General features: G+C 37.3%; 1 protein-coding gene across 1 annotated transcript in view; it reads left to right on the forward strand.

The window, feature by feature from the left end:
* The window catches only part of RET (ret proto-oncogene), a gene marked incomplete at both ends in the record, with an annotated part of 81,807 nt that overhangs the window by 58,487 nt on the left and 2,032 nt on the right, over positions 1-21,288 (forward strand). Inside the window, 10 exons of the mRNA XM_080348295.1 lie at positions 1,749-1,868; positions 3,399-3,655; positions 4,780-4,927; positions 8,521-8,628; positions 10,129-10,343; positions 10,452-10,574; positions 13,414-13,484; positions 17,450-17,587; positions 19,428-19,527; positions 21,092-21,239. Of these exons, the coding sequence (XP_080204421.1) occupies positions 1,749-1,868; positions 3,399-3,655; positions 4,780-4,927; positions 8,521-8,628; positions 10,129-10,343; positions 10,452-10,574; positions 13,414-13,484; positions 17,450-17,587; positions 19,428-19,527; positions 21,092-21,239 (1,428 nt within the window). The remainder of the gene's footprint in view (positions 1-1,748; positions 1,869-3,398; positions 3,656-4,779; positions 4,928-8,520; positions 8,629-10,128; positions 10,344-10,451; positions 10,575-13,413; positions 13,485-17,449; positions 17,588-19,427; positions 19,528-21,091; positions 21,240-21,288) is intronic.

A 21,288-nucleotide genomic window follows, 5' to 3' on the forward strand; every position in this document is an offset into this window, starting at 1 on the left:
ACAGCTGATGATTTAAAGCAGGAGCATGTGAAAGACCACATAATTCAAACCAATATTGATAGCTCTTGGAATTTCCCTACCAGCAATGCATTGGCAAAAATTACGTTTCTGAGTCTCTGGGATGTGTACAGGAAGCTCTTTGTTTCTAATGTACACCTGCAGTGAATGTGTACTCCTTTCCATGCTGTGTAAAAACCCTTTGTGCCCAAATCCCTCCCTTGTGAACAGTTTAGATAGGACCTGCTCATCTCCCACTTCCCCCTTCTTCCAGGTCGTCAAACATATCCAGACATACATAAATACATATGATTTTTCTGAGGCTAATGGAAACTTCATTTCTTCACCTCTTCATGATAGACAGAGTTGGCTGGTGGGTGGAAAACCAAGAATTTTTGGGAATACCCACGCTTCTTCAAACACGTGTCAGCTCAGAGAGCACTGCTCAGCACAGTCTCTTCCAAAATTAACCGTCCGAGCTGCACATAATTTAGTAGATATGGCCTCTCTGGAAAGATGGTCAAGTTTGTCTATTTTGTATAAATACTCAAGTCCCCATTTCACTTCTTCTAAAAAAGGATGTTTGCCTTGCTGTTGTCAAAAAATATCCTCTTCCACAATTCATGTTAGACATCCAAAGAAATGTAAAAGAAATGGTCATTCAGTCTGTTACTAAATTAGAGATAATGGAGGAAAATTAGTTGAAATAAAAAGAAGACTATATTGAAAATAACTCATTCGTCTTTTGAGTCCCTTCATGGTGTAGGCAATTTTTCTGAAAGGCAGCTAAGCTTGCAGAACTTGGTTGGTTTCTGTCTATACAATTCTGCTTGTGATTAAAGGCTATTTATGAATGGAAAATGTCACAACTAATGGTCATTTTTATAATATATATGCAGGAAAAAAAGTGACTTACTTGGAAACACAGTCGCATTCACTCTGCATGAAGAACTCCTGCTTGAAATCAAGAGTAGTTCTGTATGAGTTGCTGCACTTTTTTCCCAACATTAGATAATGAAAGATTCATTTTTTTATCATTACACTTGGCACTTACTCTTAGTGCTTTTGCTAGACTGTCTCATGGCATTTTAGAGATGTGATTAAGTATAGTTATCTACATTGGACTTTTCCAAGGTAAGAGGAAATTGGCATTGATACCAGGAATAGAATTGAAGTCTGTAGACTGCAGGTCAATACAACTGGTACATCACCTCATGTGTAAAAAAACCCATAAAACGATGGTAGAGAAAACTAAAATAGGGAAGATATTTTACAGAGAATTTTAAAACATAAGACCTCAATGATACAGAATCATAAAGCTTTATGAGCTAACTGAACCATGACAGCCATGAGATGATCATTTAAGTAGGTGTTTGGCATACATAATGGCATTCTATAGAAGCTTCTAATGGGTATGTGAAATAAGGAAAGTATCTCAACTATGTGTTGCAAGGAGAATAGGAGAATAATTGTATTTTTAGTATAGATATATTTTAATCCAGAGTTTGCTATAATGGGAATAGCTGCTAATCAAGTCTAATGTTCAAGCATTCCAAGATCCCCTCACCTCATGATCTCAGAAATTCCAGAATTTAGACACTCCCCTCATTCTCAGGAATCCCTGTCATTATCACTGTACTGCTCCGTCAAATTTCAGATGCATACTAGGATAAACCCATGGAAAACTTTGAGCCTTTTTTTTTTCCTTTGACTACATGTGAGAATCTTGGCTTGTGTCTGTGTTTGATTAGGTGCAAACATTATTGGTGGTCATGGGAAAGGCACTGGAAATCTTGGAATTAGGTCAGGACATGGGATTTGTTACTGCTTCCCAAGACAGAACTGTTACTGTGAGAAAGATGATATCCAGGGTAAGTCTAAACATTATCTGCTGTTCTCATATTAGTCTTTTCCTTTGTTTATATCTACCTTCTGTATGTATACAATGATTTAAATGCGTGAGCATGTTAATAAGCAATACCTAAATTAATTAAGAACTGGCACCTTCTACTCTGGAGCCTGAAAATGTCCAGAGGGAGGTTATTTCTGTCTTTGATTAAAGAATCCTTTTTATCTGTTACTACATGACAAACAGGTTGGTTGTCCTTTGCTTTCCAGCAGCATTTGCATTTTAGTGAGACTCACCTGGTGTTTACAAAGACAGCTAGCAGAATTAGAATAATGACTTCTATTACTTTGAAGTAATTCCAGCCTCCTAATCATTTCTCAAAAATCTCAGCTTCCAAATGTCAGAGACAGCCAGCAGCCATTGTGTTAGGAAGAGGTGTGGATTAGTGGATTACTTTTTTCACTGACCTTTGCTTAAACAGAAAAGCTCTATACATTTGTTTAAAAAAGATTGATGTGGATTAAGTACTGGTGGTTTGTTTGTTTTCTTTTGTTTTTTAATAAATTTTATTATTGCTTATAACATGAAATATTTCACATCAGCTGAATTGTTTGGTATATATCTCAGTTTACTCTTTTGAGTAAATTTTTGGAAGGCATAAGAAGAAAAAGAGGAAGCATAAAGCTTCTTGCTTTTGCCTTTCTTTTTTTGAAATTGTGGAGGGATATTGTGCTGTTTCTACTTCTGAGGTACAGGTTGCAGACGTAGCTAAGGTCACTATGGATCTGAAGTCAGGATTGTCTTACGAACAGTGCAAGGACTGTATTTTGGATCTCTCAGTGTCTTCAGGAAGTGACTCCTTAGGAATGCTGTCTAGTGGCACACGGACTTAAGTAAACTCAGTTTCCAAAGCAAGACACTAAAAGTGCTTCTGCAAAAGGCAAAGTAGGAAATGGGGAGGAAAAAAAGGCATATTGCTTTTGAAGCAGTTGCAGCATTAGGCAGTGTTTTCAGAAATAATTATTTTGTTAAATACAAATCAGAAATATTCTAAGTCTCCTAATCTAAAAAGTTGAAGATAAATGTTATTTAATGTCTAATAAGTGGAATAATGAATTAAATTCACATTCAAAGATTTTATTTGATGAGTTGGATGACTCTAACATAAACTGTTGTCCACAAGAAAAATTCAGTTACATGTCTCCAGAGATGTAAGTGGCATCAGAGGATCAATATATGGTAGGCTGGGTCTTAAAGAATAGTGACAGAAGTAGCTTACGTCTACAAAGGTCAGGAATATGGGGTCAAGCTACCTGCGCTTACATTTAAACAGTTAGGCAAACAATTACCTGTTGGTGTCCAAAATTGGTACGTGCAGTGGGCATATTTGCAAATTCTGAGATTTCATTGAGAATTAGCTATTAGGATTTCCTAAGTTTGTAAATGATTTTGAGTTCTGTTTCTGTCACACCTATGTGTGTGTCGCGTGTGCTGCCAAATCGGAAGTAGGAGGCAGCAAGCAAAGTTCTAAGAAGTTGTTCTTGGTCCACAGAGCAACTGTGTGATGATGTGTGCAAGACTGTGATAGCAGGGGCAGTGCTGCTGTCCTTCATCATCTCCGTGCTGCTTTCTTCCTATTTCATCCATCGGTACCACAAGAATTCTCCGAAGCCACCTATTGCCTCTGCAGAAATGACGTTCCGACGCCCAGCCCAGTCCTACCCCATCAGTTATTCTTCCACTAATGTCCGCCGGTCTTCTTTAGATTCCATGGAGAACCAGGTGTCTGTAGACACCTTTAAAATACCAGTAAGTCTGACGTCATTTTGCATGCTCTTTTTCTATATCTTTATTGTTCCTGAAGAATATTTATTCATGCAGAAAATCTTAGAGAAATGCAATCTATTCAAAGAAATACCTGATTCAGCTAACTATAATAAACCAGAAACCATGCGTACAGGCAGGGAAGTGAAGATAATTAATGAATAATTGTATAAGCCGTATATTTTTGTTATGTTTTAATACAATATAGCATCTTAGGCCTAATTTGAGCCTTTTTTTTTTAACTAAATGTAACTCTGCATTTGACAGTAGTGTGGTTTTCTTTGTCCAATTAAATACTAATAATCTGTAGGTTCGTAGTCTCTGTGATGAACCATAGTATCACAACAAGGGTAAGTTTAAAACAAAACAGGCTGTAGGTGTTGGTTGAAGTACAAGTCTTACCCACGTCTTGAGGATCCTTTCCCAGTCATGCGATCATACATTTAATCTATCACATACTATCCAGGATGCCTGCTGGCTGGTGGATTTTCATGGACTGACATGGTACAGAAGCAGTGCCACTTTATGAGACATGTGACAACATCAAATCTGTTTGGATATTAGATATTGAGGTCTTCACAGACCTTATGCTCCGTTTTCTTTCATTTCTTGTCGTTTGTCCACCTCTCATCATTTTTGCAACTGTAAGGCTTAATAGCACTAATTCTGTAAGAGAAGGATTGTTCTCTCTGATGAATTCTTAAGGGAAATCCTTATTCTGTGAGTAAAAGTGATATACTTCTATGTGAAGTCCAAGGTCACATATTCATAGTTATTCTGAAAGCAAGCATTTCTCCTTTATTTTTTCATTTTTCATCTGTATCCAATTTTTCCAGACCTGTAAATATAATCCATTATCCATAGACTACGTGTACAGCTTGTTTTGAAGTAGATTATTTCAAGGTAATGGAAAAATACTTTCAAAATACCTAAAGATTCAGAAGCTTTTGTAGGAATACACTGATACTGATCAAAAAAGCAACCAAGCATTGTACACCAAAGTGTACCGATTCTTGAAGAATGTTTTCCTATTGAACATTAACACTTTGGGTACAGCTAGCTGCTCCTTTTCTTGCTTCATCTTATAGGGTTCTTTTTCTCTCCTGCAGGAAGATCCAAAGTGGGAGTTCCCTCGGAAGAACCTGGTTTTGGGCAAGACTCTTGGAGAAGGAGAATTTGGAAAGGTTGTCAAGGCAACAGCATTCCGACTCAAGGGAAGAGCTGGCTATACCACTGTGGCAGTAAAAATGCTAAAAGGTACATTCACATTTGGGTCTGAAATGATTTGAAAACTAGTTCTTGTAATCTCTGAATGGATTTTAAGAGGGGCTCACATGAAAGTAAGAGGTCAGCTAAAACCAACCATTGTCACAACCTCCATTTTTTTCCAGCATTCTGTTATATTCTAACAGATTTCTTGCTTTAGGAGCCAGCATCACATTGATCCATATAAGTAGTTTCCACAAATCGTAATTAATTATGTGTGAGGAGACCCTAACTTAACATAGAAAATGTATGTAATTTTGTTTGGCATTGATAGGAATATTGCAATGGCTTGTTAAAGCTTTCTGATTTTTTTTTTCCTTTTTCCTCTACCCAGTTTTTTCTTTGACAAAGCTTTTTAAATGAAACTTTTTCAATGAAAGTGAGAATGTCAAGATACATAGTAGAACTATTAAGTTATTTTTCTGATTGAGAATTCCATCTACTTTTATATTTTCTGATCTGCTTTTCAATTACTAGTAGCTCTGCCAAACTGGCTTGAATAGCCCATTGCGGTCTCCTGGTCTTCAGTTTTTCCTAAGACTTTAAAGCCACGGATAAAAAAAGTATGTCTACATAATGTTGAGATGATAACATTTAGACCTTGACCATTTGTTCCTGTTTTTGTTCAGTAGCTTCAGCCCCAAATATACCTGCTGCTTTCCCATATAGAAAATAAATTATTCTGAAAGAAAACCATGAAGAAATCAATGTTTTTGCTTGGTCTCTGAAGTAGGAATTCTCCAGTATTACTGCACATTTCAGGTGGAAGCTGTTGTAATGCATGGCTTTTGCCACCTTTACAATTATATATGTGAGTATAGATTTTACATATCTAATATCTGAGCCTGGTTTCTAATTAGGAATTCACTAGACATGCAAGGATAGTGAAAGAGGTCAGTGCTTAAATCGGTTCCTTCAGAAGGCCTTTTTTTTCACCACATTCTGAAAGATGAAATAGGTATGAAAAGAAAATTGTGTCCTTCTCTACCATCTTGTGTACTCGTTCATATGAGCATGTAGTCCCTACATATCAGGCACCTAGAGATACATGAAACAGAATAGAGAAACAAGCTTCAGAAAGGCTTATGGACCTCATCTGCTGCTTCCGAGCAAAGATGCTGCCCATCTAATTATTTTACCACAGAAATAAATGCATTATGAAGTGCATGTCTGCATTGCAAGAGGTTCAGTGGAGAACAGGTCATGTGGAGGAAATCCAGGAACTAAGTCTGTTCAGAAGTGAAGACTAGTTAACATGTAATACTCAAGTAATGACCGGTATACCATTATCAATAGAATAGTCTTAGTAATAATTTCATTTCATATTTATTTGTGTACTTGTGTCACTGATTTTTCTAACACATTTTCACTAACAACATGCGACAGAGTTAAGATTCCAAGATGCAGTGGTTAAAATGTTGCTTTTACTTGCGGATAATTTAACATTTAGCTTCCCCTAGCTCTTAAGAAGGAAAGAGTTGACAGAATTGATAATGCGAAGGAGTCACCCTTTATTTTAAGCACCTTATTTTAATAAATTGATCTGACATTTACAGTAATACTTCAGGCTCTAATGAATCCCTTTGTAATGTAAATTACATTGCAGATAGTCACCTGAAATTCTATTTTCCAGCTTGGCTGGGGAGAACATTTGTCATTCTGCATATATTTGCTATCAGTTGCTATCAGTTTAACTTTACTGTTAACACATAACGACTAAATATAAGAAATGCGTTAGTCCACAGTGGTCTTTACAATGCTGTCAGGACAGTTATTTTGGATCAGGCCAACATCACCCATTCTTTCCATATAACAGATACAAAAGAGGTAATTTGTCCAAGTATTAGGGACTTCACTCTGCCTGATTTTTGAAAGGGAATGGTATGTGAACCAATGTATAATGGAGAAAGCCCCCTGCTTATTGCATAAAAGCTATCTCCTGCCTGAGCTGTGTAGATGGGCATGATCTGTGCTTAAGAACAGAGTAGGATGTTTCCTACTTTGCCAACTTGACAGTAAGTATTGGGGAAGGAGCAAGGAACAGTAAGTAATTAGCTGAGCCAAGACAGTCTTGGATCTATGGCTGGAGGTTTAAAGTGCCCATTATTGGCACTTTTCTCATATAAATTAAATCTGACCTCCTGTATGATATGAATACCGTCATTACAATAAAGTTAAAGGGGAAAACACCAACCTACATGTAAACAGACACTATTCAAAATTTGTAAAAACAAGAGGCATAAAGCTTTAGAGCTAATTGTCTCCCTTTGTGCACTAGCGAAGTTATTTTTTTCATCAGACAAACAGGTAGGGTACATGGGGAACTTTGTTCTGTTGTTGCACATGCTATACGGTTTCAGAGCTAGAAATATAGGACTTCCTCACAGGCATTAAGTTGATGTTAATTTTTGTTTTACCTAAATGAGTATTTTTGGTAGTCACTATCACTAGTGAGAGACCATTCAATCTTGCATTCCCTGGGGTAGAAGACTCTGAAGTCAAAGTGGAGGTTCACACTATAAATAATATATGGCAGATACAAACATATATTACTAATACAAACATATAATAGAACAGAATAAAAAAATATCATGACTAGGGCAAACTATTAGCACATGTATTTTAAATGGATATGTAAATAAATAATTTGGTGCTTACAGCTTTTATGGAAAAACATACAGTGTGGTACCAGAGATCAGAATCTGAACTTGTTTTTTATTAGCTTTAAGTAAATGTGTCCACATACTTGTCAACTGTCCCTTAATAACACTCTGTAGGAACTATCCAGAGAGGTTCATATGTCAGAGGGATTAAGAATGAGGTAGAAAAAGGGTTTTCTCTGACCTATGGTGTCTTTATGACTGAAGGTCTCCTTCAAGCCCCAGTGCGTTCAAAGAAGAAGTTTGTTAGTCAGAAGAATTCTGCAAAACCAAAATGCCTGAAAGACTGAGAAAGCCTCTAGGGGATACACAGTCACACGATTCCACTGACATCAGCAAAGTCTGCATACATGTCTCCCAGTAAAAACAATCTGAACTGTATGTTTAGCTTCTAGATCAGGATGCGTGCTACAAGTGTAAGCCAGTAGATTAGTGGATTTTTATTCTGTCGGAAAAAGTATTCAGGAGGAGGAGAGAGTTAACTGAGCAAGTCTTTTTTGTTTGATAAATGTAAAACCTTGGCTTTTTATGTTTCTGAAGCTTTCACTGCAGTAATTCACCCTAAAAAGTTACTCTAGAACACTAGAAAAGGTCTGTAATAATTTCATGGCATCTTCAAGACATTACAGACAATGGTCTCGGTTCTTAGCTGACCTGCTCCTCTAGTCATTTGTATCAGGGCAGAGCGATTATTAGAGCAGGTGACTGAGCCAGAACAGCAGCAGCCCCAGTCGCTTGGTTCCGATGTGAACGACTGCAGGAGACTGGAGGTGGGGAACTGTCTCTCTAGTGGAGAAGTCTGGACTTTTCCAACCTCTTGCTAATTCCAGGAGAAATGGTTGATCTTGTACGTCAGGCGGTACATAGAGAACTCTTGAGTAATGCTTTCCTAACCACAACTGTGTGTTTGGATGCTTTCTGCAGAAAATGCTTCCCAGAGCGAGCTGCGAGATTTGCTTTCGGAGTTCAACCTTCTGAAACAGGTGAACCATCCTCATGTCATCAAACTTTATGGAGCCTGCAGTCAAGATGGTAAATATTAGAAGCTTGTTATTAAGATGAAAATATCAACCACAGAAATAAAAAGCAGGTCATTGAGTTTGGACCACTGCTTAATAATTGCTGAGCATCTTTTAAGTTTGCTGCTGGCTGAAAAAAAGAGGGACCTATAAGAAAAGCAATGTTTAAAAGGAAAGGAAAATGCAATTCAGTGTAACTAAGCATTCTTCCTGTGATTTTCTTCAATATACATTTTGATTCTGAAGCCATTCAAAATGTAACCAATCTACTACCAGTTCTCTTCCAATCAATATTTATTTTTATATTGTTATTTATATTTACATTATTGTTTCCAAATGTGGGTTATATTTAAAGATTAATGAGGTTTTCATTATTGTTGTTATTCATACTAAAACAATGCTTTGAGGCCTGAACCAGGGACTGAGATCTCCCTTGGAAAAAAAAAGGGAAAAAAGACAAGACAACTACAGATCCTTTTGTTAAAATATAGCTGGATGTTAGATTGATATTCAGTTCTCCTCCTTTGTCACAAAACCATCATCTCCCTGTTGTTGTGAAATATTTGCTAAAAGCCACAGATATTGAAACATTTATTTCAAGGTGGGAGATTTTCAGACATGCATATTATAAACTGTCAGTTTTTTTCATTGTTGTGCATAGGAATTGATCTGAATAATTTCTGTTCATATTAAATGAAGTTGCATGGCAACATCCTCTTCCTTTTGCATCTGTAATTATGCAGCCTAAAGTCACAGTATGCATGTTGTGACCTTGGGCAAAGGTCTGCTGCCTTTGCCCAGCTGGTGCTGTTCCATTTTGTAGACAGAAAATATAACTCAGGACTGAGTCATCTCTGAGTCTCAGTAAAGTAATGAACCAGTGGAGCAGGATGTATTTTTTTTTCTTTTCAGTACAATGTATTTTTCCATCTCGAAGGAAGTGAATTGTTTCTGAGTCATAGGCTTTTAATAAATATCAAGTTAATTCATTAGTGTATGGGATGGGAGGGCTTTGATATGGCAGACAAATGTATTTAGCGTTAAAAGCACTGAGTGGATATTATTCATGTGGGTAATGGGGAAAAGAAACTAATGGATTGAAATGTCAGAATGTTTCTTAGTGCTATGAAAAGGCATCTCACATACAACACTGGAATTAGCCGATGATTTGTGAGCTCAGTATCACGCACTCCAGAAAAGTATTTTGATTTTTTATTTCTTAAGTTTCTCTAAGTTGGGCTGTTTCACCAATCTGATTTGTAAGAAGGCTGTCTCTAGGTGAGAGCATATATGAGCCTGAGTTCTGCTTTGATTTAGGCTGAAATTTGCATAGAGGATGTAAGCTAAAAATATTCTGTGATTCCATGTCTGATTCAGTGCCTTTTATGTAGAGGCCAGAGGTGTCTGGAGCCTCTGACTGTTCAAAGCAATGCGTTGATTAGAGGAGACTTTTTTGAAAAAATTAAATGATTATCTATTAATTGTTTACTTATCAGTGTGTTTGTTATTTCAGGCCCACTGTATTTAATTGTGGAATATGCTAAATATGGCTCCTTGCGCAGTTTTCTCAGGGAAAGTCGAAAAGTAGGACCAAGCTATGTGGGTAGTGATGGCAACAGAAATTCAAGTTATTTGGACAATCCTGATGAGAGAGCCTTAACAATGGGAGATCTGATATCATTTGCATGGCAGATATCCCGAGGAATGCAGTACCTCGCAGAAATGAAGGTAGGGCAGTATAACAGTGATCTGAGCATGTCCTTGTGATAGATGGATGTGTCAGCAGTTGATCCCTCCACAAGAAGTATAAACACTATTGTGGTTTTCTTCCAAAAGCTCGTCCACCGCGATTTGGCAGCCAGAAATGTATTGGTGGCAGAAGGGCGCAAAATGAAGATTTCAGATTTTGGCCTCTCCCGTGATGTATATGAAGAAGATTCATATGTCAAGAGGAGCAAGGTACAGTGCATATTAAATGCCATAGTGGGAATTATTGCCTAATTAAAAGAATTAATTTATACTGAAGCATTGAGCATAGAAGAAAAAAAAAATAAATAAGATAAAAAAATATAAAATATGGTTATTTTTGTTAACTTAGAATGATTCTCTATTTTAAAGAAATAGAAGTGAAGATGAAGCAAAACTATGAGCTTTATCAGTTGGACAGCAATACATTTATGTGTTAAAAATATATCATATTTAAGTCATGACTACCTCTTCCATCTCTTTTTGTTGACTCATCAACAAAACTAATTTATTGCTAATATATAAAAGTTAATAAAAGTAAAATAAGGGTCACTATGATGATTAAGGCCTTAGAGCATCTGACACACAAGGAGAAGCTGACAGAACTGGGTTTGTTGAGCCTGGAGTAAAGAAGGCTGGAGGGGATGTTACTGATATACCTGGTGGAAGGGAATGAAGCCACCAGAGCCGGGCTCTTCTCAGTGTGGCCCAGTGACAGGACCAGAGGCAATGGATGCTATTTTAAATATGAGAAATTCCATTTACAGAAAAGGAAAAACTTTTTTACCCTCACAGTGCTTGAACACTGGAACAGGCTGCCCAGAGAATCTCTGTCCCGGGAGATATTCAAAACCTGTATGGAAATGGTCTCAAGAAACCTGCTGTGGCTGCCCTTGCTCTGAGCTGAGGGGTGAGGTTCTTGCACACCTCGACAGCTCTGGGATCCTGTCAAAAGTCACAAGACAATATTTAAAGAATAGGATGAGACCTGCTGGTTTTTTAAAAGCAATGTCAAATAGCCTGTAATAAATTATTTCTTTTTCTTAAGGCTAGAGAGTTCACACAGAATGCTTAAAAATAGCATGTGTGTTGTTAATGTAAATACAAAAGAATGACACCTTTTTCATTGATGGAGCTTTTAACTATTAACCTTTTTACAGGTAGAGGGCAGCCCATTTTTAAACAAGGTGGGCCCTCTCATTTATGCAGTTCCTTGTCAACCTGCTTTAAAACACAAAAAAAACCCCATCAGTTTTCTCTGTCTTTTCTCCTGTTTATAATTAAAAATTTAAAAAAATCCCAAGGAGTTGAAAAAAATGCAATTTCTATAAAGATCCTAATTTCAGGAGTGATCACATCTGTGTAGAACAGGAGGCAAAGGCCTCCTACAAATACTTCCAAAATGAAAGATACCAAATCTTCATCAAAAGGTCAAGGTGGATTGGGAGCTAATGCTACCTACTGCAGGTTATTTAAAGCAATTCTGTTTTGTCTGCCCCAGTAAATTATTGACAGGTGCCTGGATACAGTTCTGTCTGCTTGCAGTGCTCATGCAGGATTCAGCATACGGTAACGTTTCAGCTGTAGGACTTTACAAAGGAAATTTGATAAAAAGATGAGTTGTTGAGTCACATCACTACTTCCCTGAGAAGAAATGCTTCAGTGTAATAACTTTGTGACTAAGAAGATAAGTTAAGGCTTGTCATTTATTTATGCTTGTAGAAAATATTGCCAACTATAGCAAGCCAAATCCTGCTTTCTGCCTGTTTGCATCCACCTGTCACTGACCTCAGCAGAACTTGTACAAGTCAATCCCAGGCCAGACTGTGACGTTCACTAACACAGCTTTCAATTGACTCTTTCTAAGATGGGCAGCATTGGTTCACTTCCCTCTATGACTTAATATGAAAGAGTTGCCAGCAGAATTTTTTGCATGTGAAAATTTTAGAATTTTACGAAAAGTGAATTTTAAAGTTTAGTTTTCCCTGTTTTTTCAGGCCAGTTTGTGTGAATGTTTCTTAAGTCAAAATAAGTTGCAAAGACCAAAAAAAAAAGCCATTTTGGAAGACATGATCATGTGTAAAAGGGGTTTGCCACATTCATTTATTTATCTTTGATAGATCTGTTTTATGTGGATCAATACCAGTTGCTCTGTATTTTAAGTATGATGCATTTACATAAAGGCAGTTTAATTTTATTTGACGGGGTGTTGATGTAGTGAATGGATGTTTTCTCTTTACTTCTGAGACACTAGTCATGTAGTATTATTTATTCAGAGCCTAACAAGCATCTGTCTGCTTGCATAGGGAAACAGGGAAAACAAGAAATTGAGAGGAAGGAAGAAGGATAAGTTTCAAATCCTACTGAAACAGTTGTTGCATATATATCTGAAATTCATGAGAAGAAGAAATAACGCATATGATATTGTGAAGGTTATGAAACATCTAAGAAATTTTGCAAAGATTTTCATGAGTATCGGGGGCAAATTTCTCAGATTATATCAGTGAATTTCTCCTACTGAGAAGTAGCAACTTGTAGATTCAGCTTAGTAACCAGTAACCAAATATGACTGTCCAGGTACAGTTCTGAAACCAAAGATATCTTAACATCTAGGTGCTTCCATTTATGCATCATCCCTGATATAAATGTGATAGCTCTTTCTTTTAATCACCATTCTCCATTGGTTTTGCATTTGCACATTTCCCAACAGCAATGGGAAGACAGACATTCATGTCTGAAGAATATAACTCTTTGGATGAAACTCTTTGTTAAGAGGAGAGTTGAGTTTATCTGACTTAAAATTGTGACCATCTGGAAAAAAAACACACCACTTTATTATACATTGTGTGGAATGAAATGAATGAGTGATTTTAAACACTCTGACAATTGTTCTCCTTGCTGTTTTTCTTATGAAATGCCAAATAATTCAGTCCATTGGAAAATACTAGAGTATGGATAGAGTATTTGAAAACAAATAGCTTGCTTTTCCGCTTGGAAACTTAACTTTCTGACCAGTAATTATTAATATTTTGGTGGGGTTTTTTTCACCTAGGGCCGGATACCTGTTAAATGGATGGCCATAGAGTCCCTATTTGATCATATCTATACAACACAAAGTGATGTGTAAGTATAAAATCTTTCATTCTTTATGTTTATGTATTTGTGTAAGGAGATGAGGGATGAAGCACAACAAGGTAGCCAAAGCTGTTATTCTTACAGAGGGATGTGAAGAACACAGCCTGGATGGCACCATCAGCTGGCAATGATACATAAGATTTTTTTGCTGTTGAATTAAATCTGAATAAAAGGTTATCAGAGGTATTTAAGCACATAATTTCTATTGTAATCAACAAGGGTTGGATCTGTTGATGTGACATGGTTGCCTTTGAATATATAGACAGAAATTGTTGGCCTTTGCTAAAGGTAATGGTTATACCCAAACCTCCCAGTCCCTGTTCATCAATTGTCTGTAACACTTGCTGGCAGATGAGGGATGGGGTGGGAAGATGGAAAGAAGAATTTAACTTCTTGTCTCGCTACTATTGAAATAAATTACAAAACTCCAATTAATTTTAATGACAGTCAGCTCAAACCTTAGGCCTTAGTCCAGTTCCAGTGCCAAGATGCAAGTTAATTTGTATGATTAGGGAAACAGAGATCCTGAAGATGGAGATGCTTCTTCCCCACCTGGGATGATGAGGTGCCAAAGCAACCACAGCTAAGCTGCTTTCATGGCTGATCAGCAACGAACCAGGCAGAGAAGTGTTTACATACATTTAACTGAGGAATCAGATCCTTTAATTTCTTTCTCTCTGAGATGAATGATGCTTGTGACTAGTCACCAGGCAGACAATGTAAAACTAAGTATTTTTTATTTAGGAAAAAAACCTCTAAGGAACTGCAAAAGCGGTAGTACTTATGCCTGATTGTCTGCTAGGTAGCATTTTGGGTAGCATATTGATACCTTCCAGGTTTCCCTTGAAAAAGAATCTGAGTAACATAATGTTTTCATTAAACTCAAATGACTAAAACATACTAATCTCAATGACATTTCACTTTGGAGGAAAACACTTTGATAATAGCAGTATGTGCAAATAGGAACCTTTCAATTTGTACTTCTAAAATTACTTTCATTTACTTTTTATTCTCTCTACAAGTTTGAGCAGTTTTAGTGAAGTAAAATATTTTACTTGCCTTGGAAATTCCTTACAAAATGAATTTCCAAAATAGGTTCATTTACTTCGTTTCATTTGGTGTAAGAAAACAAAAAAAGATTGGGGTGGTTCTTAGGAGAATGTCACTTCTACTTAGGTCTGTTTACGGGTTTTTCTGGGCCTTGTTTATCCTCCTCAGAGTATTTGTTGTGCTGACTCACTTCCCTATGACTTTTTCCCAGATAATTATTAAAATTCTTTAAAAAACTTCTCAGCACATTTTTAATTTCTTCGTTTTCTGCAAAACAGATTTGTCACTATGGTTTGGGGCCAGAACAGATTGTGTTGTCATGTAACTGCCTCTTCTTTGATTGTTGATTGCTCTTCTGGATCCACCACTGTTCCTCCCTGTGTGTTTTGCTGTCGTGCTGCTGTTAAGCCCTCTCTGGTGCCCCTGCTGTGATGCCCGGCAGAGGTTGCACAGCTGGCCGCGAGCAGCAGCCTCAGCGCAGCAGCAGCACGCTGGCGCTGCGCAGTGTTGCTGTTCCCAGAGCGGGTCGGTGTCCCCGTGCAGAGCCGTGCTGCTTTACCAGCTTTCCCCGAGGTGCATCAAGTGCTCTCACCAGAGCACCGCACTGGGCTTGGTAGGTCTGCTCCAGCACAGCGGCATACAAGGTCTAAATATCTGCCAGACTTATTCAGTGCCTTTGGCTGGCTGGTGAGGTCACCTTCTCTATTCACGTCATTACACATGGAGTAATCTAAGAGCGTTATATAGCCTAATTTAGCCAAGTCCCTGCAGAACACTACTGAGACACACAGAGTTGCAGAGCAAACCCTCTCCAGCACTGTTCCACAAGTGCCATTCCAACAACACCACACAGATAAATGAAATACTTTTTTTCAGCACTGATGGTTCTTTTAGATACTTAGAGTCACTGAAAACACTATCTTGTTAATAGTCCTTGTTGTTTATGGTGATGCAATTACATTTTAGGTGAAAATATATATTAAAATACTCAACAACCATTCCAATATGCCTTTTTTTTTTTCTGACAATGTGTTTCTGTTTTCCAACTTCTTCCTTCTAAAGCCTTTCTATATAGTTATGGAGTAGCAGTGCTTACTAGCGGTACTACTTACCAGCATTCACAAAATTCCTTTTCGCTTCAGAGGTTGATAACATCAGAGGACAGCTAGTCTACTCTTCCTCTATAGAGTACATTATTTTTTCCTGGCTTTTTCTGATCAGATTTTTATTCAAGAATAAACATGTCACAATGTGAAATTTTCCATCTCCTGTTTCTCTTCCCATAGTACTTAATTTGTATAATGATCTGAAAGCATTGCAGCATTCTACAGCATTCTATTCTAATATGCTCATTTACTAAACAACTTTAATGAAGAAATTACTCATCTGATCCCTCCTCCCATATTCTGTAAAATAAGTGAGTTTTAAGCAGAAGAGGTGGATTTTAAAAATAAAACCAGCCACACTACAAAGTTTATTTGAATTAATCATGGATAGAATTAGAACCTGATGGCAGAGCATAATTGGCTTCAAAAAGGGTCTGAGGAGGTATATTAATAAAGTATATGAAAATGTTATAAATATTAATTAGCTTTCAAGAATGTGCAGAGTGATTAAAAATTAATTCAGTGAATGGCATCAGGGAAAAAAACTGCAGCATACTGCTTAGGACTGTGTAAGACCCATTTTGGAAGTTTTATTGCTGTACTTTTGGGGTTACAATTGTTGTTTAACATGTGAGAAGCACGGGTGGAATGTAGTCAGACAGGAGGTGAGGTCTGTGACTAACATTTTGAGATGGAATTTTCAAAGGGAATTATATACTGCTGTTTGTTTTGGCATTAGATGTGTAACACTTCCTAAAATCTTAGAAGTGGAGTTTTCACAGAAATTACTCAATGGCGAGAACACAAAAACTAACATTTGTCCTGAGTTGTATGCATTTTTGCTTCCAGATGCATCCCTTTGAGTATCCCCTTGTAGTGAAACAGTGTTGGCTGGTTTCCTTCATTTTGAGCATCCAAATTTTGGCAGTTCTGTCAGTTGAGCAGATTCAGAGTAATTTGTAGCTTCTTTATGTCTCAAAAAAGCCTGCCACTAAGGAAAGAAAAACATTTTTGTCTCTTTTCTCCTGGCCTACCCTCCAAAAATGGACTAATTTAATCTAAGTATTTCCAACCCATTGAGCGAGGTCTTTTTGTTTGATAACAAATCAATAAAGGTAGGTTAAAAAAGTCACCATTTCTTTTGTTCATTTCAGAAAACAGGTTATTTTGTCATCTGTTGGCATTTCCAGAATAAATTCTTTCCTCTTCTTTCATCAACTGTAAGAAGAAAATTAAGTCCTATCACTGAAATGGCCCAACAGACCAGCTGAAATCAAAGGTGTTGCTTATGATTGAAATAAACGCATTGTACATATAAAGAAACACAACGTCATAGTCAAGAGAGCAGACCAGTCCCTTGGTTGAGCTAGCCTGTGTAAATTTAGTCAATTATTTCTGAATAGGACTGCAAGGACTAATTAGGAGGTTAGACTCCCTCTGTAGCCAAAGGAACAAGAGAGGAGCACTGTACAAAAGAGGAACAAGCCTTTGGGCTGGGCCACCATAGGAAGGGCTTTCTCCTTCTGCTGTTGAGAGAAGATGGGCCTTCCCAGGATACAACTGGCTTTTGCTAGTGGGTAAAAGAGCGCCATCCTTATCTCTACTGTCTTGGTTGCTGATCTTTATTAATGAACAGTATTTGGTAACGAGGATGGCCGTACATGCATCTGTATGGCCCGTCTGGTTCAGCAATGTCTTGAATTTGGTTGGGTACTCAAAACGCTAGAAAGGGATTCATTGGGTGAAAGCCAAAGTTCCTGAAACCTACCATTCAAAAGCTTGTTTTCTCTTTTTCAGATGGTCATTTGGAGTTCTGCTATGGGAGATTGTAACTTTGGGAGGCAATCCCTACCCAGGTATTGCTCCTGAAAGACTCTTTAACCTCCTAAAAACAGGCTATAGAATGGAGAGACCAGAAAACTGCAGTGAAGAAATGTAAGTAGCTCTTGATCTGATTACGTTCATAAAACATTTGTTGAAAAAATATATTAAAAAAAGGTTTAAATAAATACCACATAGACACTATTCTGTGTATCTCAGACGTATAATCAAAGTATGTAGTACTCAAAAGAATGTGATGAAATTAGTGAGCAGTAAAGTGCAGGAAAAGCTTGCAGATCTATCCAAAATATTTGTGGATGTCGAATAACACAGATGCCAAACAATTAAAAGAGTTTGAATATTTAAAACTTTTGAGGGTGGGGTGAGGAGGAGAATTTCTTAAAACAGTGGTAGCTATAATATTCAAGAAAAGGTTTCAGTACTTTTCTCCAAATGAGAAAGGTGTTATATCCACAGTCATTGTCTATTAGTTTTCCTGGCATTCCAAAGGAGAAAGGATACCTTGACCCAGAAACATACACTCTAGAAGACACAAATTTTCTGTGACTTGATTGGCTCTGTGGCAATTTCTTTTCTATTTGGAGACGGTTCACATTTTATTGGCTGATTTATTAAAATGCTATCAATGTGAAGTATCTTCTCTGTGTGGTTCTTCCACAGCATTTGGAGATGATGCATGATTTTTATGTTCAGCCTATAAATCTGGTGATGGTCAGGTTTTTTTTTTCAGAAAGTTACCAGGCTATAATCACTGTGACAGCACTTTTGAAGGATGCTTTGGCCACATCCGGCTGAGTATAAATCATATAATTTGGGTTTTTTTCTAATACCATATACAGAGAAAAAACATCAAAGGTTTACAAGTGTCACTGGCAAATATCCTCTAGGAAATACTTATTCTTTTTGTTTGTTTGTTTCATCTCAAGAGGCAATCAGACTTCATTCCTCAAACACTTGTTATATCATTGATAATTATTAGGTTAGGCAAACTGACCATGTCTGAGTTTCTTTTTTGTATTCAAGACACATCATGGCATTCTGGTTTAGATTTTCTTCTGTTTTGCTCAGAAATTTTTCTGACAGCCTTTGATAGCCAGCACTTTAAGGACCATTTTTCTTCAATTGCATTCTCCAGTCAAGGAAGAGATGGGTCATAGATGAGGGGAAAAATGCAGTGATTTTAATAGGTTGCTGTAGTTCTTGTAGCCAACTGTTTCCACAATTAGAGCACTTTATGCTGAACAACACTTGAGCTAGAAAAATAATATGAACAGCACAGGTTGGAGAGTTACACATCCAGAACTTTGCCAATGTCTGTCTGATGATAGTTACTTAACTATAAAACTTCAATTCTGCTCTCTTTTGTTTCAACACTATGTACTATAGAAAGCAGTTAAAGACAGAATAAGACTAGATATAGTCAAAATAACAATAACAGAAGTCATTAAAAGAATGTTAGTTTGTGCAAATAGTCTTAGTTTAAGCTTCACTTTGAATAAAAGTTTACAGAAACTTTTCAGAATTTGTACAAATAAAGAATAAAATCCTACTTTCTGATATAACAGCAGAGTTTTCCAGATTTAAAGACCATATACTAATTTATTTGAAGTCATGTGCAAACAAAATCAATTAGAAACATGGTATGCTTCCTATACACGAGGTAGTCCTTTGAGAAAGTGAAAATACTGAAAGAAACCTATGACTGTAGTCCTTTAAGGACAGCTAAGGGCATCATCATTTAAACACATAAAGACTCAGGAAAGTAAAAGCCTGTTCTTGTGAATGTTAAACAGAACACATGACAAAATTATGGATGTACTTGTGGATGGCCTTCATGCTTCTGCTCAGCTTCAGTACTATACATTATTTGAGCAGAAGCATGATCCACTTTTAACAATTTTATTTTCTTTTTCACCCTGGTGGCGGGTGACAGGTACAACCTGATGCTGCGCTGTTGGAAGCAAGAACCGGATAAAAGACCAACATTTGCTGAGATCAGCAAGGAACTAGAGAAAATGGTGGTGAAGAGTAGGGTAAGTGTGGGAAAGCATGAGTTTTTGAAGGTTTTCATCATAAACGGAGTGTGAATATATAGAAATTATGGGGTTTTTTTTAAAAAGGAAAGTACTTTACTTTTCATCAAATGTTGAAGTATCCAGCTTTTTAAAAACCAGTACTATTCAATATAGAGGCTTTGGTGAGTTCGACTCTAAATGCAGATGAGTTATCCTTAATCTGCCTAGTTTTCTTAAATTTAAAAACAAACAAACAAACTGTGAAAAGTTATTCCTAAATCACACTTCTGAATAAATAACCCTAGTGAGCCTAGAACTGGAAGAATACAGTATTTCCTTGAATCTGATTTAGTTATATGATGATAGCAGCAGATATACAAGCTGTATGATTCCACCATTCTGAGTTACTTTAGAACTATTATAATCCTGTATAGACTTTCTTCAAAGGAATGGATGCTGAGATCTAAAAAAAAAGTTCAAGTTGCATATCTTTATGAAATGTATATGTATCTACTTGCATGTAAACACAGATTTTTTTTAAAAAGTCTAGTTACAGGAAAGGGAGCATTTACAAATGAAAAACAGAGGAAATAAAGGGACCGTTATCAGATTTGATTAGAGGAGTAATTGTGCCACTGTACTCAGCACTGCTGAGGCCCTACCTTGAATCCTGTGTTTAGTTTTGGGCCCCTTATCACAAGAAGGACATTAAAATACTAGAGAGAGTGCAGAGGAGGGCGACAAAGCTGGTGAGGGGTCTGGGGCACAAGTCTGATGAGGTGCCGTTGAGGGAACTGGGGCTGTTTAGCCTGGAGAAAAGGAGGCTGAGGGGAGACCTTATCGCTGTCTGCAACTGCCTGAAGGGAGGTTGTAGCATGGAGGGTGTTGGTCTCTTCTCCCAAGCAGCAAGTGATAAGACAAGAGGAAATGGCCTCAAGTTGCACCAGGGGAGGTTTAGATTGGATATTAGGAAAAAATTCTTTTCAGAAGGGGTTGTCAGGCATTGGAACAGGCTGCCCAGGGAAGTGGTGGAGTCACCATCCCTGGAGTAGTTTAAAAGGTATTTAGACGAGGTTCTTAGGGACATGGTTTCGTGCTAGAGTTAGGTTATGGTTGGTTGGACTTGATAATTCTGAGGGTCTCTTCCAACTGAGATGATTCTATGCTTATGTAATAGCTTTTGTAAAATGATGAGGAGATTTGAGTACCTTTCTCCTTTAAGCACCTATATGTACCTATATATATATTTCAGTCATACATATATATCAGGCATAAGAGAAACTGGAGGTCAAACAAATCAGTTAACACAGCCCTTTCACTTCTTGGTTAATTTACTGATGTGCAGAATTAAGTAAGGAAAGTATTACTATTCCTCTAGCATGTCTAGTGTTCTGGCAAATCAGATACTTCCAAAGAAGCTATAGCTGCAGAAAGAGAGAGCCTGCTCAGGTGCCAGAGGTATTATCAAAAGAAAAATGCAGTGATGTCTCTACTTGTTTTAAAGAAACCATTTAGCCTTTTACACCCAACCAGCAACATTGCCACGTACGTTAACCCAGCTTTTTATCTGTTCACTTCTCAGGACTACTTAGATCTTGCAGCTTCCACACCTTCCGATTCCTTACTTTATGATGATGGGCTCTCAGAAGAGGAGACACCACTCGTGGACTGTAATAATGCTCCCCTCCCTCGAACCCTTCCTTCCACATGGATTGAAAACAAACTCTATGGTAGAATTTCACATGCATTTACTAGATTCTAGCAACACACAAAAAAATG

The sequence above is a fragment of the Nesoenas mayeri genome (assembly GCF_963082525.1).
Source record: "Nesoenas mayeri genome assembly, chromosome: 7".
NCBI classification, from domain to species: Eukaryota; Metazoa; Chordata; class Aves; order Columbiformes; family Columbidae; genus Nesoenas; species Nesoenas mayeri.